Source organism: Mustela putorius, unplaced genomic scaffold (assembly GCF_011764305.1).
Source record: "Mustela putorius furo isolate JIRA1106 unplaced genomic scaffold, ASM1176430v1.1 tig00000145_pilon_pilon_pilon, whole genome shotgun sequence".
Taxonomy (NCBI): Eukaryota; Metazoa; Chordata; class Mammalia; order Carnivora; family Mustelidae; genus Mustela; species Mustela putorius.
The window spans coordinates 45,551,599-45,576,654 of NW_025421294.1; the positions used below are offsets into that span (position 1 = coordinate 45,551,599).

The window sequence follows — 25,056 nt, forward strand, 5'->3', positions numbered from 1 at the left end:
CAGAGAGTATGCTGCTAAATACAATAAGTCAGAAAAAGAAAAATACCATATGGTTTTGCTCATGTGGAATTTAAGAAACAAACAAGCAAAAATAAGTAGATTAACCAAGAAACAGACTCTTAATTATAGAGAATAAACTGATTGTTACCAGAGGGGTGGGTGGGGGGGATGGGCGAAATAGGGGATGGGGATTAAGGAGTACACTTATAATGATGTAAAAAGATAAAATGAAATAAATAATAAAAGAAATGAAAAACCACCCAAAAGCCCAAAGTCAGAATGGGTAAATTATATTAATAAAATCAAATATTCTACAGCAGTTATTATGAACAAACTATAACCTCAGTCAATAATGTGACTCAATTCTTGAAACATACATATTGTAGAATATAAAGACAAGTCTCAGGAAATGACATAGAGCATAATGACATTTTTGGGCAAGATTCAGGAAAAAGGCAAAATTATAAAATATATTTGTATGGAGACACATGCTATAAAATTAGACACAGGAAAAAAGTGAGGAAATTGTTAATGTATGCTTTAAATGGTGTTATTTGTTGGTGGAAAGCAGCCAGATGGGATAGTAGTAGAACCCCTATATAATACCAAATTGTTGAAATGTTTTGGCTTACTGGTTTGGTTGTCTTTTATTGATTCATACATTAAAAAAAAAATATTTTATTTATTTATTTGACAGAGAGATAAATCACAAGTAGACAGAGAGGCAGGCAGAGAGAGAGGCAGAAGCAGGCTCCTGCTTAGCAGAGAGCCTGATGTGAGGCTCAATCCCAGGACCCTGAGACCATGACCTGAGCCGAAGGCAGAGGCTTAAGCCACTGAGCCACCCAGGTGCCCCTGACTCATACATGTTGATTTTATCTTTATGTTTTATAATTTATGTGTTGTATATCATTTGTATTTATTAAATATACTAAAATAGATATAAGAAAAAGAGACTTCATTCCAAAATGCTCTAAATATAATAAAAATGTTTTTATCAATATGCTCTTGGTGTGAGATGCACACAAATTTCTTAAATTATCCCTTAAATTTATAGTTTCCCCCGAAATAAAAATTTTTTTAAAAAGGGAAGTAGGTAGATAGAATAGGAAGTGAGGAAATGGATACAGTAGATATAATCTTCTATCAAGACAATCTATAAAGATGAGTACAATTTTGGATTAAGAAGGGTGTTGTGAGTGAGAGGTGTTACTGGATAGCTGCAAAAGGAAGTGGAGGAGTGAAAGGAATTAATATAATTTATGTATTTTAAAGATTTTATTTATTTATGTGTGAGAGAGAGAGAGAGAGAATGTGTGTGAGTGAGTGGTGGGGAGGTGAGGAAGAGATAGAGAGGCAGGGAAAGGAAGAAGGAAAGAATCTCAAGCAGATCACATCTTGAATACAGAGCCTGAAGTGCGGTTTGATCTAATGACCCTGGGATCAAGACCTGAGCTGAAACCAAGAGTCTGATGCTTAAAAGACTGAGCTACCCAGTGACCCCTAAAGCTTAAGTATTTTTTATATATAAAAAATTTTAAAATATATATTTATATATAATATATTATAATATATAATATATTATAATATATTATATATAAATATATATTTTATATAAATATATATTTTATATATTTATATATTATAATATATTATATATAAATATATATTATATATAAATATATATTTTTAAGATTTGAGTGAGTATGCTAGTGGGGGAGGGGTAGAGGGCGGGGAAGAGGGAGAGAGAGAGAAGCAGAGAGAAGGAGAGAGAAGCAGACTCCCTGCTGAACATGGGACTCTATCTCATTACCCTGAGATCATGACCTGAGCCAAAATGAAGAGTCAGACGCTTAAATGATTGAGTCACCCAGATGCCCCTATAATTTATGTATTTTATTTTTAAGATTTCATTTATTTATTTGAAAGAGAAAGAATGAGAGAGAGAAAGCACAAGAGAGTGGGAAGGGTCAGCGGGAGAAGCAGACTCCCGCTGAGCAGGGAGCCCAATGCGGGACGGGATCCTGGGACTCCAGGATCATGACCTGAGCCAAAGGCAGTCACTTAACCAACTGCCACCCAGATGCCCCTAAAATTTATGTATTTTATTTTATTTTCTTAAGATTTTATTTATTTATTTGACAGAGAGAGACACACAGAGACAGAAGGAACACAAGCAGGGGGAGTGGGAGAGGGAGAAGAAGAGCCTGATGAGGGGCTTGATCCCAGGACTCCGGAATCATGACCCAAACAGAAGGCAGACACTCAATGACTGAGCCACCCAGGTGCTCCAAATTTATGTATTTTAAAGATAAATGCACATTAACATTTTTTTCTACTGATTGAGACAAATTCAGTAGAAAAGTTGAAAAGGACAAATGGAATAATGTTACTGAAGGCTAAAAGACTGAACACTCCTCCTGTAATAGGTGAGATGATGAGTAAGCATAAATGCAGGTGTGTTTACAGGTTTGGTAATGAGGAGATAAAACCTTAAAAATTCTTTGTGAGGAAAAAGATGGTGTCAGGAGAGTAAGACAGAAGTGCCAGTGGTTTGAGAGTACATGAAATTTTTTTTTTTTTTTAAAGATTTTATTTATTTATTTGACAGAGAGAAATCACACGTAGATAGAGAAGCAGGCAGAGAGAGAAGGGGGGAAGCAGGCTCCCTGCTGAGCAGAGAGCCCGATGTGGGACTCGATCCCAGGACCCTGAGATCATGACCTGAGCCGAAGGCAGCGGCTTAACCCACTGAGCCACCCAGGCGCCCGAGAGTACATGAAATTTGATGGAAATGGCAGGAAAGGAAATTTGTATGCATAGTAAGATTACCTGGTAATAATCCTAAATGCCCATTTATGGCTGGGAATTATGGAATTTAGAGTAATACCAATGCCTCTATTAGTGTGGTTATATTTTCAGATTTCGCTAAACATGCCTCCCCACTCATATTATATTTGAGAGTGCCGGCTCCCGAGAAAAATACCTTTCAAACTGAGCAGTAACGTCTCCAAGGTTTTGCACTGTACTATCATACTTCTCCTCTAAAAGCAGGGTAGTCTGACTGTGAGTAGCATTAATTTTTTCCAGTTCAGCTTCTTTCCTAGGGAACAATTAAAAGATAAAACACTAATTACAAATCATTATTCTAAGGAAGGGATTAGTATTTACCTTTTGATACTGTGAATCATGTGTCCAAAGTCTGCATCTTTGTATCCACTACTGGATAGCTTAGATCTAACTTTACAGTCTGCTTCTTCTTTTTTTTTTTAAAATTTTTTTTAATTTATTCATTTGACAGACAGAGATCACAAGTATGCAGAGAGGCAGGCAGAGAGAGAGGAGGAAGCAGGCTCCCCGCCCAGCAGAGAGCCCGATGCAGGGCTCGATCCCAGGACCCTCAGAGGCCTCAACCCACTGAGCCACCCAGGTGCCCCTATAGTCTGCTTCTAATAGCATGTTTACTTATGCACTAACTTCTCTTCTGGCTTCATCTTATCTTTCCTTCCCCCTTATCTTACTTTTGTTTTTATCCTAATTTATTCATTTCTAAATTTATCTTTCAATATTACATGTACTTATATAAATAGTTAAAACATTCTTTTTTGAAGAAGGTAGGGTAAAAAGACTAAAACAATCTTAACAGCAACCAAAACTAAAGAAAAATTACCAGTTAAAAACACTTGGATTGAAAAAGGTCCCTGCATTTAAATATTTAAGAAATACTAAGTGTCTTTAACTTCACTTGGTATTTCTTTGAAAAAAGTTCATAGGGATCCCTGGGTGGCTCAGTCAGTTAAGTGTCTGCCTTCAGCTCAGGTCATGATCCCAGGGTCCTGGGATTGAGCCCTGCATTGTTTCTTCCTCTCCCTCTGCCAGCTGCTGCCCCTCCCATGTGCTTTCTGTCAAATAAAGAAACAGAATCTTGAAAAATTAAAAAGAAAAGAAAAGAAGAGAGTTTTTAGGACTATATAGATTTATTCCAGTAATCTTCATAATAAATTGTTATTACTTAAAGATTCAATAAGTCATTTGGTAGATTATTATTCATTTATAGGCTGTCAGACACAGAAAATAAACAACTAATCAAATTCCTTCCTTTTTTTTTTTTTTTTTAAAGATTTTATTTATTTATTTGACAGAGAGAGATCACCAGTAGGCATAGAGACAGTTCGGGGCGGAGGGAGGGTGGGGAAGGCTCCCTGCTGAGCAGAGAGCCTGATGTCGGCTTCAAGATCCCAGGACCCTGAGATCATGACCTGAGCCACTCTGGAGCCTCAAATTGCTTCCTTTTTAAAAATTTTAAATTATTGGGGCGCCTGGGTGGCTCAGTGGGTTAAAGACTCTGCCTTCGGCTCAGGTTGTGATCCCAGGGTCCTGGGATCGAGCCCCGCATCGGGCTCTCTGCTCCGCAGGGAGCCTGCTTCCTCCTCTCTGTCTGCCTCTCTGCCTAGTTTCTCTTTGTCAAATAAATAAAATAAAAAATTATTAAAAAAAATTTTTTTTTAATTATTTATTTATTATGTTCAATTAGCCAGCATATAGTACATCATTAGTTTTTGTTGTAGTGTCCAACGATTCATTAGGTGCATATAACATTCAGTGCTCAGCAAAACACGCGCCCTCCTTAAGATTGATCACTTGGTAACCCCATCTCTCCTCATCAAATTCCTTCTATAATGAGTATGGGATTTTAAAAGTATATACAGCAATAGCCGAAAGCAATCACATAGTAGTATAGGATTTATGACAAAAATATTCTCTTTCCTGTCCCATAGAGAAATCACTTTCAATTTTCTTAGTTTTTTCTTATGCTTCTAAAATTGCCAGGCTGGAAGGGACTTTAGAGAGCATGTCATTAAAACCTCTTTTTTTTTTTTTTAAAGATTTTTAATTTATTTATTTGACAGCGAGAGATCACAAGTAGATAGAGAGGCAGGCAGAGAGAGAGAGAGAGAGGGAAGCAGGCTCCCTGCTGAGCAGAGAGCCCGATGCGGGACTCGATCCCAGGCCCCCAGATCATGACCTGAGTTGAAGGCAGCGGCTTAACCCACTGAGCCACCCAGGTGCCCTCATTAAAACCTCTTAATTTTGTGTCTAATGAAATAGAAAATCAAAGAAATTAGAATTGTCTTGCTTAGGATCACAGAGCTGGTTAGCAGATCCAGCAATAAAATCCTTATCTCCTGACCTCTGTACCCAGTTCCTTGAGTTTGCATAAATGATTGTCTCAACATTCTTTCCTCCCCGAAACTGACATCATCTACTCGGTTTCTTTTCTTTTCTTTTTTTTTTTAACAGAGAGAGATCACAAGTAGATAGAGAGGCAGGCAGAGAGAGAGAGAGAGAGGGAAGCAGGCTCCCTGCTGAGCAGAGAGCCCGATGCAGGACTCGATCCCAGGACCCTGAGATCATGACCTGAGCCGAAGGCAGCGGCCTAACCCACTGAGGCACCCAGGCGCCCCATCTACTCAGTTTCTTAAAGTGCCTGTTCCTTGAGCCTGGCTCCAGCATAGAATAATTCCCCTAATAACACTTTGGTACTTACCGCTCCCCTCAAAAGCAGGTTATATATATATATATATAGGAATATATATATATATATATATATATATATTCCTATATATATATATATATATGGTTTTCTGTTTGGATGTAGGAATTGTCCTCCAGTCTTCAACAGAAGCTCTGTTCTTTTCAAGAGGAAATGATGAAAGAGAGGAATCTCTTTGAGGAAGAATTAAAGCAAGCACTGGATGAACTAGATAAATTATATATATATAGGAATAATAAATTATATATATATAGGAATATATATATATTAAAGCAAGCACTGGATGAACTAGATAAATTATATATATATAGGAATAATAAATTATATATATATAGGAATATATATATATATATATATATATATATATATATAATTTATCTAGTTCATCCAGTGCTTGCTTTAATTCTTCCTCAAAGAGATTCCTCTCTTTCATCATTTCCTCTTGAAAAGAACAGAGCTTCTGTTGAAGACTGGAGGACAATTCCTACATCCAAACAGAAAACCACTGAAATAGTATATATATATATATATAGGAATATATATATATATATATATATATATTCCTATATATATATATATATATATAGGAATATATATATATATATAACCTGCTTTTGAGGGGAGCGGTAAGTACCAAAGTGTTATTAGGGGAATATATATATATATATATATATATATATATAGGAATATATATATTCCTTTTTATCTCTGATTACCACAAGAAAACAGAAAAAGGATTGTAGTAAAAATATGTTAACAGGAGAGAGATACACAGTTGTTAGATACATTATAATACTGCGGACTTATGTATAGTTCTTGGTTCCTTCTTAGAAATATTTTTAGTACGGAAATCCCAAGGACTAAAATAACAATTATTTTAGGTGGAACTTGAACTTAAGAATCAACCTGGATATTTTAATTTAAATAATGTGGTGCAGAAGGATGCATAATGTAATAAAAATAGGGGATTAGAATTAAAAGCAAAGTCCAAGGCAAACCTGGCTGGCTGTCAGTGGAGCACGTGACTCTTGATCTCGGGGTTGTGAGTTCAAGCCCTATAGTGGGTGTGGGAAATACTTAAAAAAAAAAGAAAAAAGAGGGGCGCCTGGGTTGCTCAGTGGGTTGGGCCTCTGCCTTCATTTAGCTCGGGTCGTGTTCTCGGGGTCCTGGGTCTGCGCCCCATATTGGGCTCTCTGCTTGGTGGGGAGTCTGCTTCACCCCCTCTCTCTGCCTGCTTATGATCTCTCTCTGTCAACTAAATAAAAATTTTTTAAAAATCTTAAAAGAAAAATTTAAAAAAAAAGAAAAAAAGAAAGAAAAAAGATGGGTGCCTGGATGGCTCAGTTATTATGCATCTGCCTTTGGCTCAGGTCATGATCTCAGGGTTCTGGGATCGAGCCCCACATCAGGCTCCCTACACAGCAGGAAGCCTACTTCTCCCTCTGCCCCTTGCTTGTGTTGTGTCTCTTTCTGTCAAATAAATAAATAAAATCTTAAAAAAAAAAAAAGAAAAAAAAAGAAGTTTGAGATCTCTTAAATTTCTTATTTTTGAATATTTCCTAAGGTTTGGTTATTCTTTTCTATTCTTTTGCTTTTTTGATTGCTATTTCTGAGAGCACAGGTACTCAGTAATTAAAGGTGCAACTTATGCAACATAAACTAATGTACACATAGGTGAAAAGCAGAAATGTTTCTTGTTCAAGGTAGGATTCAGACCTTTGTTTTCTTTCTACATCTGTTATTGCTATAATGTTGATATCCAATAATTTTAGACAATTCCCTTACATGAGCAGTAAGGGAACCCCAAATTTTGGCCATTTATTAACATCCTTTTAAACTTTTGGCCTGAAAAAAAAAAGAAGCTATGCTTCTGACTTCGGCTGTCATACTTGTTTGCATAAACATTCTATGGATATACTTTACTTCTCTCTATTCCTTATTTGTGAAATAATTCCAATCTCACTTACTTGCATGACTGACCTATGTATCCTGACAGAATGTACTGGAAAACACTTTTTAACATCTGAAGTCATATCAGACACAAGGTCTTATTAATACAAACCCTCTCAGCTTTTCTTCTAGGAGTTTCAGTTCTTCAGCTCGAGATTTTGTTTCTTCTTCCAACTGTCTGACTAGCCTTTCAGATTGTTCCTCCTTTTGCTGTAATTTATCTAGTTCATCCAGTGCTTGCTTTAATTCTTCCTCAAAGAGATTCCTCTCTTTCATCATTTCCTCTTGAAAAGAACAGAGCTTCTGTTGAAGACTGGAGGACAATTCCTACATCCAAACAGAAAACCACTGAAATAGTATGAAATGGCCTTCTGAGGCTTTTACTAAGCACAAAAAAGAAGTACAGATAATAAAGTATGAATACTTAATTCGAGAACTTCAAAGAAACTTGAAAAGTACAGATGTCACCTGTGTGCCGTCATGGATTATATCCTGCACCGTGTTAACACTGGGGTAAATGTTGTTTCAGGCTTTATTCTATGTATCGCACACCCACAACACATATCTTGTAAAATTAAAATTATAATTTACAACTGAATTTTAGCATTTATCTTTCTCTGATGATACTATTTGAAAGGTATACTGTGATTTCAATAGTATAAAAATGTATTTTAATGTTATACTATAAATCATTACTGTCAAAAAATTCTGGCGCCTGGGTGGCTCAGTGGGTTAAGCCTCTGCCTTCGGCTCAGGTCATGATCTCACGGTCCTGGGATTGAGCCCTGCATCAGGCTCTCTGCTCACAGGGAGCCTGCTCCCCACTCCCCCTCTCTTCCCGCCTCTCTGCCCACTTCTGGTCTCTATCTGTCAAATAAATAAATAAAATCTTTAAAAAATAAAAAATAAAGAAGACACAAATAAATGGAGGGATACTCTGTCCTCGTGGATTGGAAAATTAATATTGTTAAAATATCCATACAACCACAGCAATCTATAGATTCTACGCATTCCCTATCAAAACGGGAAATTTTACAGAAATAGAACAATACTAAAATTTGTATTGAAACATAAATGACCCTGAATAGCCAAAGTGATCTTAAGAAAGAAGAGCAAAATTGGGGGCATCATGCTCCCTGATTTCAAACTCTCTTACAAATCTATAGTACTCAAAACAGTATAGTATTGGCATAAAAACAGATACATTGAGGGATGCCTGTTGGCTCAGTTGGTTAAGTGCCTGCCATTGGCTCAGGTCATGATCCCAGGGGTCCTGTAAACAAGCATTCTCTCTGCACTTTATACTCCTAACAATGCATTTAGGATCTTTTTTTTTTTTTTTTTAAAGATTTTATTTATTTATTTGACAGAGAGAGAGATCACAAGTATGCAGAGAGGCAGGCAGGGGAGGTGGGGGTGGGGGAAGCATCTCCCTGCTGAGCAGAGAGCCCGATGTGGGGCTCGATCCCAGGGCCCTGAGACCATGACCTGAGCCAAAGGCAGAGGCTTAACCCTCTGAGCTACCCAGGGGCTCCCTGCACTTAGGATCTTAAATACTAAGATACAAAAAAACATTTGAAAGGTCTGCCAACAATAACTGCAGTTGCAGGATTAGATGGCAGAAAAAAATAACAAAAAACAAAAGAACCCAGGTAAAGTGAAAATTGCCTCTGATTATATGCCACCTCAGTCTTAATGTTTTCTCAATGTGGAGATAACCATTAGTTTGGTATATATGCCTTCTGGTCTTTTCCTACACACTTATGTACTTAAAAAAATACACACACACACACACACATACATATATAAATAACATAAATTACATATGTAAAGATCACACAAAAAAATCCTAAAAATGATTGCTGAAATCTTTAAGTCAGTATATACAGATCTACTTAATTCCTTCAGTTGTTGCAGATTGCCCAACAATATTTCCTATCAATGCATTCGAGTATCTATTTGCTCCACTCTAACATGTTATATATTATCAAATGTCTTAATTTGTACCAATCTTATAAGGGAAAAACAATTATTTCCATTTTCCATTTCTTTGATAATTACTAAGGTAGAACATCTTTTCATATTTACAGATTATCTGAATTTTGACCTCTGTGAATAATGAATTTCCATGCTTTCTCATTGGTTTTTAAGAACTGTTTTTCTCACTAATAAGTTTATTTATTTATTTAGTTTTAAAAACTATTTTATTTATTTATTTGACAGAGAGATCACAAGGAGGCAGAGAGGCAGGCAGAGAGAGAGAGAGGAGGAAGCAGGCTCCTGGCCGAGCAGAGAGCCCGATGTGGGGCTCGATCCCAGGACCCTGAGACCATGACCCGAGCCGAAGGCAGAGGCTTTAACCCACTGAGCCACCCAGGTGCCCCACTAATATGTTTATTCTTTATGTAATCTAGATTTTAAAAAATGTTGCTTTTGTTTCACATGCATTTAGATACCATTTTAAAACATAACTGTAAATGCCCAAGTAGTAATCTAACACATGTTCCAGGAAAATACATATTTTTTTAAGATTTTAGTTTTAAGACTTTATTATTATTATTATTTTTAGAGATTTTATATATTTAAAGTCAATCAGAGAAAGACAGTTATCATATGATCCTCTGATATGAGGAATTTGAGAGGCAGGGTAGGGGTGTTTGGAGGGGTAGGGAGGGAAAAAATGAAACAAGATGGGATCAGGAGGGAGACTAACCATAAGAGACTCTTAATCTCACAAAACAAACTGAGGGTTGCTGGGGGGTGAGGGGGCAGGGAGAGGGTGGTTGGGTTATGGACATTGGGGAGGGTATGTGAATTGGTGAGTGCTGTGAAATGTATAAGCCTGATGATTCACAGACCTGTACCCCTGAGGCAAATAATACATTACATGTTAATAAAAATAATTAAATAAAAAAGGTTTTATTTATTTATTTGACAGAGAGAGACACAGCACAAGAGGGAACACAGCAGGGGGAGTGAGAGAGAAAGAAGCAGGCTTCTCACTGAGCAAGAAGCCTGATTCAGGGCTTGATCCCAGGGCTCTGGGATCATAACCTGAGCTGAAGGCAGAGGCTTAAAGATAGAGCCACCCAGACACCCCAAGATTTTACTTTTAAGTAATTTCTTAACCCAAGGTGGGGCTGGAACTCACAATCCTGAGATCAAGAGACATATGCTTGACTAAGTCAACCAGGTGCCCCACAAGAAAAAAAAAGTTTTTTTTAAGATTTTATTTATTTATTTGACATAGAGAGAGAGACAGCAAGAAGGGGAACACAAAGTAGGGGGAGTGAGAAAGGGAGAAGCAGGCTCCCCACTGAGCAGGGAGCCTGATGCAGGACTCAATCCCAGGACCTTATGATCACCGCCTGAGCTAAGGCAGATGCCTAATAACTGAGCCACCCAGGCGCCCCAAGAAAAAAAATTTTTTTTTTAAAGATTTTATTTATTTATTTGACAGACAGAGATCACAAGTAGGCAGAGAGGCAGGCAGAGAGAGAGGAGGAAGCAGACTCCCTGCTGAGCAGAGAGCCCGATGCGGGGCTCGATCCCAGGGCCCTGGGATCATGACCTGAGTGGAAGGCAGAGGCTTTAACCCACTGAGCCACCCAGGCGCCCCCAAGAAAAAATTTTTAAACAATTTTCTTATTTTGGTTCATTAGTTGCTTATAATTTTTTCACATTATCGATAACCCTGTCATAAACATCTCTGCAGATAAATCTGCAGCATAGACAGGACAACTTACTCAGGATAAGATTCTAAAAACAGAACTGTCAGAGTGAAGCACATATACAATTGAAAGGTCTTCTGATACACAGGGAAATGTATGACTTAATAAGCACAAGTTGTTTTCTTTTCTTATACTATAGTAAACTACCTTCTCTTGTTGCAGAAGTGAATCGATCTGTAATTCTTTTTGTTGTAGTTTTTCATGTTCCTGTTTTTCAAGAGTAAGTTTCTCCTTTAAGTTTTGCATTTCAGAATTTAGAATTTCAGTCCGTACTCTATCCCTCTCGACAAGGTCTTCTATAAAAGTGAAAAATGCTGAAATTAGATACTAACTTTGAGAAACCAGATTTCCATATTTTCTGCTATTAGCATGTTACACAGATCAAGTATTTGCAAAGAAATAAAGCCAAAACATAATTTAGAAGTTTGTATCATTTACTATATAAAATATAGTAATTCCATAATAAATAAATAAATTCTATAATAAAACCTTGAAAATTGGTTCTGTATCTTCTCATTTTAAATGGCCACCTAATGGGGAAGTCAAAAACTGCACCACTGCATGTACTTCAATGAAGACAAGCAATATATTGAAATAAACAGAGAACAAACATTATAAAAGATAAAAATTCTCACACAGAGAACAGGATTTTTATGTTGTTTTCATAATTATTAAAAAATGTGTTCATATAGCAGTACTTTCCTTAAATATTGTACCTATTATTTCTTTAAATACCTTTTTCTTTCTCAAGCAGCTGACACTTAGCATTCAAGTCTTCTACTTGTTTAGAAAGTAAAACAACATTTTCCTCAAGAGACTGCTTAAGGCTTATAACTTCATGATTCTTCTCTTTCAAATCTTCCTCTAACTGGGCAATATCCAGCTTGTATTTTTCCACTTGATCTGATGCACAACTGCATTAAAACAAATTATTTTGAACAGCACATGATTTAAGCACAGAGAAAATGAGAAAACTGAGAAAGTATGAAATGATATACTCATCACTATTCAACAAACTAAGGTCTATTTAAAAACTACTACTCATATTACCTAATTTCTTCGATGTATTCTAAGAGTTTTTCTGTTTCGGATTTTTCGTCAATCTTTTCCTTCTCTATTGAAACACTGAAAAAAAATGGCATATGTGAATAAATACAATAATCACACATAATGCTTAATCTGTACCAAATACTCCCATATTGGATATGCTGTTTCTGGAGTCCAAATTCTTTTTTTTAATGTGGGGTTTTTGTTTTTTTTTTTAAGATTTTATTTATTTGACAGAGAGAGACACAACGAGACAGGGAATACAAACAGCAAGAGTAGGAGAGGGAGAAGCAGGCCTCTTGCCGAGCAGGAGCTTGATTCCAGGGCCCTGGGATCATGACCTGAGCCAAAGGCAGACGCCCAACAACTAAGCCACCCAGGAGCTCCTAATGCATTTGTTTTTATTTTTAAGATTTTATTTTTAAATAATCTCTACACCAAATGTGGGGCTCAAATTTACAACCTTGAGATCAAGAGTCACATGCTCTACTGTAGCATCCAAATTCTAAACCATTATTTTATGTGACCTCTCAGGTTGACAATTTAAAATATACAAATAGGAAACGGAAGTTTTTTTTTTTTTAAGGTTTCCAAATAAATTCTGATAAAAGGGCTAAGATGATGAGAATTATCACCTATAACAACCTAAGTGTTAGAAATGATCTTCCCTATAGCTTTCCTGGCTTCCCAACCCACAACACGTAGAAAACAGCATTTTATTGATATAAAGCCTTTGTTTTAGGTTGACTTTTATCCAATTACTCATGTGTTACCTCCTCCTCACAATTCAATTTAGAAAATGAGCAAATGATTTAGACACCTTATAAAAAGATTTTTATGAATGGTCCGTGAGCACAGAAGGAGAAGCTTGACACTTATAGTAACAAAATTACGAATGAGACATTACTTCCTACCTACTAGAAAGGCTAAAATCAAATAGACTGACAATATCAAACCTTGGAGAGGAAGTGGAACTGGAATTATATCATATATTGCTAAGTACGACTGTAAAATGTGACAACCACTTTTGAGTTTTTTAACACATTATATGTATATTACACTACCCTATGATCAGGAATTCTAATACTAGATGTTTATTCAAGAGAAATAAAAACCTATGTCCACAAAAGACATACATAGTAGTCTTATTCACAATAGAAACTGGAAATCCAAATAATGATCAACAGAGAAATAGTCAACAAATGGAGGTATATTCAGGAAGTATATTCATGGTGCTACTAAAGATTATGAGGCCTTTCCTCATCATTTATACAGAAAATAGACAAAATTACGACATTCATACATCTTTTCAGCATAAAATGCTTGGGAATCATCATGGCTCAGCTGAAGAAGAGAAACAGGGCAAGCAGGGAGCAGTAAGTTAAGTGAAAGAAGGTTTAGTCTTGGTAAACAAGAGCAAGGTGAGAGAGGAAAATCAAGAGTTAGTTACACTTAATAATTTCTTTCTTTTTTAGTCACTCACAGTTTCCCCTCAAGTTGTGCTATTTTCCCCTGAGACTCCTCAAGATTCTTCTGAGTGACCTGTAGCTTCACCTCCATGCCTTCCTGTTTAGCCATCATACTCTACACAACAGAAATATCTGTTTTAGGAAATGAGAGATCATTCAGATCCCCAGATCCAGACACAGCAAACTCACCAAGATATCACTCACCCTTATCTTCATTTCTCTTTTGTTTCTAAGTTTCATTAACTCAAGGCTTAGAAGTCTCATAGTCTTCTGGTTATTATCTTCAGAAAACTAAGTACAAGAAACATAAAAAATTCAGAAATATTTTCTACAAGGTCCTATATAAAAATCACAGAAATATTGATTATTCTTTACCTACATTATACTCTGGTAGAAAAAACAGGCTTTGACCACACCCAGATTACTGATTTTACACTACTACTGTTCTTGTCCCTCTCTTTGATTAATGTGACTTTCTGGTTCATTTATTTCATTTTTGGGGAAGGTTTTATTTTTAAGTAATCTCTACCCAATGTGGGGCTCAAACTCACAACCCTGAGATCGGGAGTTGCATGCTTTACAGATTGAGCCAGACAGGCACCCCTTTCTGGTTTATTTTTGGGAGTGTTTGGGTGGTCACCTATCTCTGCATGCTGCAGAGTCCACTGCAAGCCTCTATAACAGGCTTCTTGGGGAGGATTCTGTCAAGTGTGCTTACTTAATAAAATGCATCTGAATTGCCTGATCTCTTTGGAAATATGTAGATTACAGGGTCCACCCCAGGCCTACCAAATCAGAATCTCCCTCAGTGGGGTCCAGGAATCTGCTGCCTTCCACAAGCTTGATTCTTATGCACCCTCGCTCTCTTTGTGATCAAAGAGCTCAGCACATTACAGGCCCTGAATATATGAGTGTTATTAAACTGAACAGTGATTTACAGCCTCCTTATATTTCAGACAAAAGCAGATGACCATATGATGTCCTTTAAGATCTATTAGTATGGCAATACTAATAGACAAATTTAACTATTAAATATAGTTAGTCCACAAATTTATTCATTTCCCACTTCATTTCCAAAAGGATTTGCGATGGAACCCTGCTGTTCTGCTATTATTTATTTCAGAGAAAGATCTTTACAGTGGCTTCTAGGTGTAAATTTTGTAAGTTTTATTAATGGCCTTATTTACTGGGGGAGACCTTGAAGAAGGATGAGAAAATGTCAGACATTAAAACAAAAGTAACTTGTTTATCACCTCTTATACGTCAGGTACCATAACAAAAAAGACTATAATAATTCTTCTTGGAAGCAGTTTAACATTTAAGATACATTTGCTGAAGGAAAAATACTAAACTAGAGCCTAAAATTCCCAAACAACTACATAAGAAAAAAAATGTTTATAATTTATTCCATAGTAAATATTATTGTCAGGTTCAAATACCTTTGATTTTAGCAGTTCATTAGTCCTGGTTAACTCAATAAGCTGTTTTTCTAGTGAAGCATTACTTGCAGAGAGAGATGTTTTCTCCCTGACTGCAGCATTTAGCTTGGCCTCCATTTTTTCCAATTCAGCTTCCAGATCCTGGATTCGCTTGTCCTGAACACCACGTTCTTGCACAAGAACACGAATCTGGACAGAAACAAGGTGATAAATAAATGACTCACCAATACAGTGCCAACATAAGTATATGCTATTGATAATGAAAACAATGCTTAACCTATAGAGCCACCAGGTGTTCCAACTCTTTCCATTTTATAGTACATTTATTTTTCAGTTAAGTTGAAGCACTGCTTACCTCTTTTTCTAATATCTTCAAATCTTTATCATTCTTTTGAGATTCCCTCTATTTAAAAGTCAAAGAACAGAGATAAATTTAAATGCCACAAATATCACAAATTTGATTTTCAGCTGTAAAAAAAATTAGTTTAATTCTTCTTTCTTTTCTTTCTCTCTCTTTTGTTTTTTTTTTTTTTTAACTAAAATCTACCTACCAATGTGCAGCTTGAACTCACAACCCAAGATCAAGAGTCACATACTCTACTCAGTCAGCCAGGCACCCCCTTCTTTTTTTTTCTTAAAGATCTAATTGGCTTTGGGGCACCTGGGTGGCTCAGTGGGTTAAGCCTCTGCCTTTGGCTCAGGTCATGATCCCAGGGTCCTGGGATTGAGCCCCGCATCGGGCTCTCTGTTCTGCAGGGAGCCTGCTTCCTCCTCTCTCTCTCTCTCTGCCTGCCTCTCTGCCTACTTGTGATCTCTGTCAAATAAATAAATAAAATCTTAAAAAAAAAAAAAAAGATCTAATTGGCTTCATTAAGTGATTCATGAATCAGGCAGCAACCTACCTAGCAAATGGAGGGGAGCTCCTCATCAAACAGCTAATTTCTACTTAAAACATTTTACTTAGCCTAGTAAACGTTTTGTAGGAGACTTATCTGGTAGAAGAAGGAAAATGTTCTTTAAATCTTAAAATATTTCAGGTTTAAGTTTTCACCCTACTAGATTATTAGGCTTTTCCTAATAAGTCCAGGGAAAAGAACAGGTGGAGCTTCATGAATAAAGTTACTGAATGCCTTCTTTCTAATGTTAAACATTAATACATTTTGAATATTTAATTATGTTATTCCAGAAAGAAAAGAATCTTACAAAGAGAAATAAAGTTAAACCTTGATACCCAAGGAAGGAAGAAAAGCTACACATGCGAAGACATAAAAATTAAAATGGTGTAAGCGGATTTTTTTTAAAGGTTTTATTTATTTGGGGTGCCTGGGTGGCTCAGTGGGTTAAAGCCTCTGCCTTCAGCTCGGGACATGATCCCAGGGTCCTGAGATTGAGCCCAGCATTGGGCTCTCTGCTCCTCGGGGAGCCTGCTTCTTCCTCTCTCTTTGCCTACTTGTGATCTCTGTCTGTCAAATTAAAAAAAAAAACAAAAACAACAACTTTAAAGATTTTATTTATTTATTTGAGAGAGAGAGAACACAAAGGAGGTAAGGTCAGAGGGAGAAGCAGACTCCCCACGGAGCAGAGAATCAGATGTGGGGCTAGATTCCAGGATCGATACCTGAGTTGAAGGCAGACGTTTAATAAACTGAGCCACACAGGTATCCCTTGTCAGCTGATTCTAATTTACTCATTGCCTTTATTCTAAATAAGACACACAATTTTGCTCTATGTATTTTTATATCCAACAGCTTTTCTGACACAACGGCCCTAAACAGAATATCCATCTTTTCTACCTAAAATGGAAGAAAATGGATAAACATACTGCACACAACTTGTTTTATGTGCTTCTAAGTTGAGGGGGCCTATATCAGTCTCATATTTATTAATTTTCCACAGGATGGCATTTTCTATAAGGATGGCCAATTATTTAGGGGTTTTATACAAACCTGTATGCAATTTAGTTTTCTAAGAGTTCCGTAGTTAATTTGAAATTTTAGAACTGTTTCTTTAAGAAATTCAAATTAGGAAATTTAAATCAACTTCTTTAAAAAAATTTTTTTTAACTTTAATTCCAGTACAGTTAATATACAGTGTAATATTAGTTTCAGGTGTACAATATAGTGATTCAACACTTCCATACAACACCAGGTGCTCATCAAGACAAGAACACTCCTTAATCCCCACCACCTATGTCACCCATCTTTCCACCCTCCTCCTCTCTGGTAACATCAATTTGTTCTCTAAAGTTAAGAGACTGTTTCTTGATTTGTCTCTCTCTTTTTGACCCCCTTTACTCATTTGTTTTGTTCCTTAAATTCTACGTATGAGTGAAATCATATGGTATTTGTCCTTCTCGGACTTATTTCGCTTAGCATTAATCTCTCTAGGTCCATCCATGTTATTGCAAACAGCAGGATTTTATTCCTTTCTATGGCTGAAGATTATCTCATTGTATATACATTTAAATCACTGTGTAAGAAAAGACTGTCTATATCAGTGCTGCCCTATAATATATCACAGACCACATACATATTTTCTTCTAGAGAAGAAATGGGGTGGAGGGGGAGGGAGAATCAGATCCCCGCTGAGTGGGGAGCCCGACTTGGGGCTCAATCCCAGGATGCTGAGATCATGACCTGAGCTGAAGACAGGCGCTAAACCAACTGAACCACCCAGGCACCCCCACATATGTATTTTCAAATTTTCTAGTAGTTACATATATGTTTTAAAGTTATTTATTTATTTAAGCAATCTCTATGCCCCATGTGGAGCTCAAACTCATGACCTCAAAATCAAGAGCTGCCCACTCTTCTGACTGAGCCAACCAGGCACCCTTCTAGTAGTCATATTTAAAAAGTAAAAATTTTAGTAATATATTTTATTTTACCCTAAATGTAATAAGTATTATTTCAATTATTGTCATTAGTACAAAATTATTAGTGAAACATTTTATGTGTTTTGTATTAGGTCTTCAAACCTTGCTGTGTATTTTACATTTATGGCACATCTCAATTCAAATGCTAGATTTTTATCAGAAATCGCTATCTATGGGCCACCTGTGTGGCTCAGTTGTTTAAGCATCTGACTCAATCTCAGCTCAAGTCTTGATCTCAGGGTTGTGAGTTCAAGCCACACACTGGGCTCCAGACTGTAATGCTGGGTGTAGGGACTACTTCCAAAAAAAAAAAAAAAGAGAGAGAGAGAGATTGAGAAAGAAATAGCTACCTATATTTAGATTCCATAAACTGTGCAATGAAGAAGTAGATTCATATCCCCAATATGTTAAAAAAAAAATTTATGTTTTCCAACAAGAGAATCAAGTACTGGTTTATAAATATATATTAATTAAAATTAAATAATATTAAAAATTTAGCTCTTCAAGTTCTCAATAACCACATGTGGCTAATCACTTCCATATTGGATAATGAAACCCTTTATTATAAAATGAGAGACTTAGGTAATTGCTGAACAAATGAACAAGACTAAGCTTAACCTACAGCCTTGGTTTCCTAACTTTGAATCTTTTCCATATTAACAAAATTTTTTGGTAACTTCTTAAGAAACTACAACTTGCTTTATGAACTAATGGAAACAGTACAACATGTAGGCTATTGCACAAGCCATAACATGAAGTTAAGAATTTAATCTCCCACCACTCAAAAACTGAGAGTTTTTGAGCAGCACAACTCTTTAAGGCATTAGAATTTTTTTTCCTTTTTCTTTATCAATACTTACCTTTCCACACAAATAAAAAAAACTAAAACAACTCAAAACCAAATCAAAGAACTGCAAACTTTTTAAAGGCTTACAAGGTGTTAGACAAATTATCTAGATAGAGAAATGACTGAGAAGTGGGTACCATATTGTAATTCTGAGCTGTGCGCATGTTTAAACAATATATTTAGTAATGATGCAGCCAGAAATGAAATCTTGGTATAGTCCTAATGATAATATTTTTTATTAACTTATAGGTTTACTAATAACCTTACTTTATACACTTAATGCATTCTAGTCAAATAAAATACCTTTCAGAAATATTTTCATGATTTAGGTGATAAACCAGCTAGAATATCAGAGTTCCTCACCTTTAATCCCAAAGTCTTAACTTTTCTTGCTGAAGCAGGCAGGGCAGCATCTTTGTCAACATTAAGATTTTGTTGAGATTCTATAATAGAATAAATTGTACAGATTCTGGTTGGTGCTTACATGTTTGAAACACAAACAAAATCCATTTCTAAATTTCTTATTGTAATTATTAGTGAAGTAATATAAAGTTATTTTCTTAATTGTACAAGTCCAAATAATTAGTTGCACAACACAATTTTCACATCAACATTTTTCTGATTTTCCTAATATTCCCTGACAGAAAGTTAAGGTGATTACCAAAAGGAAAACTATATATATGTGAGTATCTTGCTTAATTTTTCTGGTTATACAGTAGTGAAATGATCAAAGCATTATTTTATAGTTGACTCATTTGTAAATGCATCAAATAAGAAAATTAAAATATAACTGTAACTCCACCTTTTTACAAATAGTATAGAATCTTCTAATTTAAATACTATTAGTCATAACTTTAAAACTTAAGAGATCATATACCCATTATTTTACTTTGGAATCCATTACCTTTTTGTTTTTTAAATCTTTGTGATTTCTCAAAGGATACTGGTCCTTTCAATACTTCTGAAGTCTTAACATCATAAGCACCTGGAGATGGTGCACAACCTAAAGGAAACATATAGAACATTAATGTCTCATCTAATGTTCCTTATGATCTTACATGGTGATGAATGTAAAACAGTTATTGGATGTGAAACAGTTAAAAACTGTGTCATAGTAAAGTAATACAAATTTAAAATGCCATTAATAAATTGTTTATTTTTTCATTTTTTTTTTTAAGATTTTATTTATTTATTTGACAGAGAGAAATCACAAGTAGGCAGAGAAGCAGGCAGAGAGAGAGAGAGGAAGGGAAGCAGGCTCCCTGCTGAGCAGAGAGCCCAACGCAGGACTCGATCCCAGGAACCTGAGATCATGACCTGAGAGGAAGGCAGCGGCTTAACCCACTGAGCCACCCAGGTGCCCCTTGTATATTTTTGCAAATGTAAAAATAGCATCCATCTGATATTACAAATATGTCTCTCTATGAAAAACATCATTATCTTCCCAAATGTTCTTTATTTCAATGAGTTAAAGAAACACAGACAATTCAACAAAACAGCAAAGACAGTCTTGAGATAAACATCATTAAGAACAAGCAACATGGGGCACCTGGGTGGCTCAGTGGGTTAAAGCCTCTGTCTTCAGCTCAGGTCATGATCCCAGGATCCTGGGATGGAGCCCTGCTTTGGGCTCTCTGCTCAGCGGGGAACCTGCTTCCCTTCCTCTCTCTCTGCCTGCCTCTCTGCCTACTTGTGATCTCTGTCTGTCAAATAAATAAATAAAATCTTAAAAAAAAAAAAAAGAACAAGCAACATGGCTTTGTTACTAAGGATTAAATCTAAGAAAAAAATATTTGGAATCAATTCTAACTCCAAGAGCATTAATGAGGCAACTACCATCAGAGTCTAGAAATGAAGCAACTAAAAGTCTAGCCTTCAAGGTTTAGTATGGAATAAAAATTTATAGTGATAATTCATCTCTGGCTAATATTGACACAACAGGAAACTTATAAAGTCATGTTATACAAAGTACAAACTACTAGACAATATTTCTTTCTCTCTCTTTTTTAAAAGATTTTATTTATTTATTTATCTGACAGAGAGAGAGAGAGAGCGTGCACGCGAGAGACAGCGCACGCACAAGCAGGGAGAGCAGCGGGAGTGTGGGTGGGTAGGAAGCATGCTCCAGGCTGAGCAGGGAGCCTGACCTGGGACTTGACCCCAGGACCCTGAGATCATAACCTGAGCAGAAGGCAGCCATTTAACTGATGGAGCCACCCAGGCATCCCTGTACTAGACAGAAATTTATACAGTATAACCTCACTTAACTGGAGTCTCAAACTGAAGGCATTTTGGAGTGTTTATGCATAGTCAACTTGAGATCTTACTCTCAGGACTTAATAATAAAAATATCATTTTTATTATTGTTAGCAGAAGGGGAGCCTGGGTGGCTCAGTCAGTAGAGTATGTGACTCTTGATCTCAGGGTGTAAGTTTAAGCCCCACATTGGGCATAGAGCCTACTTAAACAAAAAAAGGTAAAAATATCATTAGCATAAAGCTTTAACTGGTTGAGAATAGATTCATACTATTCACTGAAAAACTATTTTCTTCAGCATAGAGTTTCATGCAAATGAACATGAACTAAAAGGAGTTTGAACATTTGAAGGTAACTCCAGCTGTCCCTTAAGTGTTTTCTAAATGGAATGATAGGGGCGCCTGGGTGGCTCAGTAGGTTAAAGCCTCTGCCTTCGGCTAGGGTCATGATCTCGGGGTCCTGAGATCAAGCCTCATGTGGCGGTGCGGGGTGGGGGTGGGGGGGTCTTTGTTCAGCAGGGAGGCTTCTTTCTCCTCTCTCTCTGCCTGCCTGTCTACTTGTAATCTCTGTGTCAAATAAATAAATAAAATCTTTAAAAGAAATAAAAATAAATGGAATGATAGATAAGAACTTGTTGGTATACCTTGACTAGCATTGAAAAAAGTGAAACACAGAGGCTCAGTGGATTAAGCCTTTGCTTTCAGCTCAGGTTATGGTCTCATGGTCCTGGGATCGAACCCCGTATCTGGCTCTTTACTCAGTGCGGAGCTCTCTATGCCTGCCTCTCTGCCTACTTGTGATCCCTCTCTCTCTCTGTCTGTCAAATAAATAAATAAATAAAATCTTAAAAAAAAAAAAGTGAAACAATAGAAAATATCAGCATGACTCAAATGTAGCAAAGTGAAGCACTGTTTTGTAGGACTTCTTGTTTCAATGATAGCTGTATAAATATTAAAAAATCTATCCTGGATAGAGATATACAATTTATTTCTCACTCAAGACACAATTAAAAAGTATTAAAATCATCCCTTTCATTAATTCTAAGAGGCCATAACAACATCAAGGAAGTTCCCATTCCTATACCTGGAATTAAGGTAACAAAAATAATGACACAAAAATTCCAATTCTGGGAGCTTTTTGATCTAAATGTGGTCAATAAGGAATTGAGATAGTGGGTTTCTAATCGGAAGAGAGTCTCAAAATGAAATACAGAATTCAATGAAGTATCTAAGGTAAAGACAGACTTACCAAAAAACATTAATCTTGGTTAGTTCAAATCTCTCACACTTTACAAACTGTTTACAACCTGGGATGAATAGGAGGCTGGCAGGGGTTTCCCTAAAATCAGCTTAAGGATGGTGGCACATCTTAGAGCACCTATGTTACTCATTTGCGATAAGGGTTGAGGGAGGCAGTGGGGAACATATTATGTTTTAAAACAAATGAGAGATTTCCACCATTACTGTTAGCAATGCTTTTTGGGGGAAGAGGGGATGAGGGTATGCAGAGCCTACGGTTATTCTGTGCTCTCTGCTTTCATTATTATTATTATTATTATTATTGTTAGTTTTAAAGTTAAGCTCTAGGCCCAACATGAAGCTTGAACTTACAATCCTGAGATCAAGAATCACATGTTCTACCTACTGAGACAGCTTTCTGTTTTTAGGAATGCTTCTGTGGGAAAGCAGGAGAAGCACCAGTCTAGACTCGTCAAAGCAGCCAGAAAATAAAATGATGTTGAAATCTTATATTTTGGGGCACTTGGGTGGCCCAGTGGGTTAAAGCCCCATATCTGGCTCTCTGCTCAGCAGGGAGCCTGCTTCCCTTCTCTCTCTCTGCCTGCTTGTGATCTCTGTCTGTCAAATAAATAAAATCTTAAAAAAAAAAAAAGGAAAGAAATCTTTTTTTTTTAAAGATTTTATTTATTTATTTGACAGACAGAGATCACAAGCAGGCAGAGAGGCAGGCAGAGAGAGAGGAGGAAGCAGGCTCCCTGCTGAGCAGAGAGCCCGATGCGGGACTCGATCCCAGGACCCTGAGATCATGAACTGAGCCGAAGGCAGCGGCCCAACCCACTGAGCCACCCAGGCGCCCAGGAAAGAAATCTTATATTCTGGTTCATCATTAGGTTTACACTCTCAAAAGGGGATATGGGCCAGCAAACAATGGGATGGTGGACACTGACTAAGCAGCATCAAGAGTTGAAAACAATTATAACCACACTTACCAAAAACTTCCTTAAAGACTAAAGAATCAAATTTGGTTGTTAGATTTAGGATTTAGATTGAAGAACTAGGTTGAAATCCAGCCTGTATGTCTAGCTTTTAATATACTTATCCACCTCACACCTCAGATAATGTACTTATCCATCTTCCATGTTAGACAAAACTGCCTGAAGTTAGGAACTCTCTTGATCATGCCGGTACCCCCAGTATTTAGCTTATGGTTGAGTTGGGGAATGTGGTAAAGAAAACATACAAAGTCACTGGGATATGGGAATGGAAATAGAGTTTTGTGATTATCCCAGTCAGGATTCAAATTCATCTTTATATGCCAATTAATAGACATTACTATGGGCCAAGTACTTTTTAGCCAGAGGGAGAAGATCCTGAATAAGAACATTATACTCTCTCCTTTTTGAACCTAGTTTCAAGACCTCTGGAGTTACTTATTTATTTTTTAAAAAGATTTTGTTTACTTATTGACAGAGACAGAGAGAGGGAATAAAAGCAGGGGGAGCAGCAGAGGGATAGAGAGAAGCAGGCTTTCTGCTGAGCAGGGAGCCCAATGTGGGGCTCGATTCCAGGACCTGAGATCTTGACCTGAGCCGAAGACAGATGCTTAACTGACTGAGCCACCCAGGAGCCCCTGGAAAGTTATTTTTATTTGAGGTTATGATTCTCCACTTATGAAACAGGAATAAAAGAGTATCCACCTCATAGTTGTTGGGATTACTGGAGTAATTGGAGAACTCACTACAGTGCTCACATATGCATGAAGCATCAAATAAATGATAATTACTCCTGAAACAGTGAACTTGGAATATTGTGCATTGGTAAAACCACTTTCACCTATTATAAAGAAAATAAACTCTCCTTAAAAGACACACTGCTGAGAGAACTTAGAGAAGGTTCTCTCAATATCCAGGAAACAATATATGCTTTGGTCTTTCAATTAAGAAAATAAGCTTGTAATAAAAAAGAAAGAAAATACGCTTTGCTGATCCGTTTGCTCTCTTGGCCTTCCTATGTGAGCAGAGTGATTCTTATTTACATTTGCATTTTGGCTAACAAGTTAAAGATGCAACAAGTGACCGCTAAAAAGGGTGTATTATAATGGCTAAATCATGGGCTTTGATGTTCAATCAAACCACTTACTGGATGCTCAGAACAGTGACTAAACCGGTTTCCTCACATGCAAAATGAGGACAGTATCAATACCTTCCTCACTGGGCTGTTGGACTAGATAGAATAGGGAACCAGTCAGAATAGGGAACACCATAGCATACAGTTTGCATGCATTCAATGATGAGTGCCTCACTAACCATTATCAGTCTTCCAGGTGAGTGTGCTGACTATGAACCGCAGTGGTTAAAAAAAGCACACGATGGATTCATGGAGGCTTGATTTCTTGATGTCCTGTCTCAGTTCTGCTGGTTTGGTTCTGTAACACTGCGCAAATCTATGTCTCGGCTTTTTTATCAGTAAATAATGAATAATAGGATAACCTCTCAGGGATGTTGGGGAGTTAAAAAAAAAAAAAGAACTAATAATCAATGTAAATACTTACTATGGTGACTGGGGCACTATCCTGTTATTACTTCATTACTAATGTTTTCAGTAAGTGCTGCCACCATATTCTCACCCATAAACTGCTTTTTTACCAATC

At 36.7% G+C, this 25,056-nt stretch overlaps 1 protein-coding gene across 1 annotated transcript in view; it reads right to left on the reverse strand.

Annotated features, from left to right (window-relative positions):
- The window catches only part of HMMR (hyaluronan mediated motility receptor), a 38,752-nt gene that overhangs the window by 13,109 nt on the left and 587 nt on the right, over positions 1 to 25,056 (reverse strand). Inside the window, exons 2-12 of the mRNA XM_045075632.1 lie at positions 19,817 to 19,915; positions 19,276 to 19,355; positions 15,546 to 15,593; positions 15,191 to 15,379; positions 13,956 to 14,042; positions 13,766 to 13,866; positions 12,286 to 12,360; positions 11,971 to 12,149; positions 11,383 to 11,531; positions 7,617 to 7,831; positions 2,987 to 3,103 (exon numbers count right to left, since the gene is read on the reverse strand). Coding sequence (XP_044931567.1) covers positions 2,987 to 3,103; positions 7,617 to 7,831; positions 11,383 to 11,531; positions 11,971 to 12,149; positions 12,286 to 12,360; positions 13,766 to 13,866; positions 13,956 to 14,042; positions 15,191 to 15,379; positions 15,546 to 15,593; positions 19,276 to 19,355; positions 19,817 to 19,915 — 1,339 coding nt within the window. The remainder of the gene's footprint in view (positions 1 to 2,986; positions 3,104 to 7,616; positions 7,832 to 11,382; positions 11,532 to 11,970; positions 12,150 to 12,285; positions 12,361 to 13,765; positions 13,867 to 13,955; positions 14,043 to 15,190; positions 15,380 to 15,545; positions 15,594 to 19,275; positions 19,356 to 19,816; positions 19,916 to 25,056) is intronic.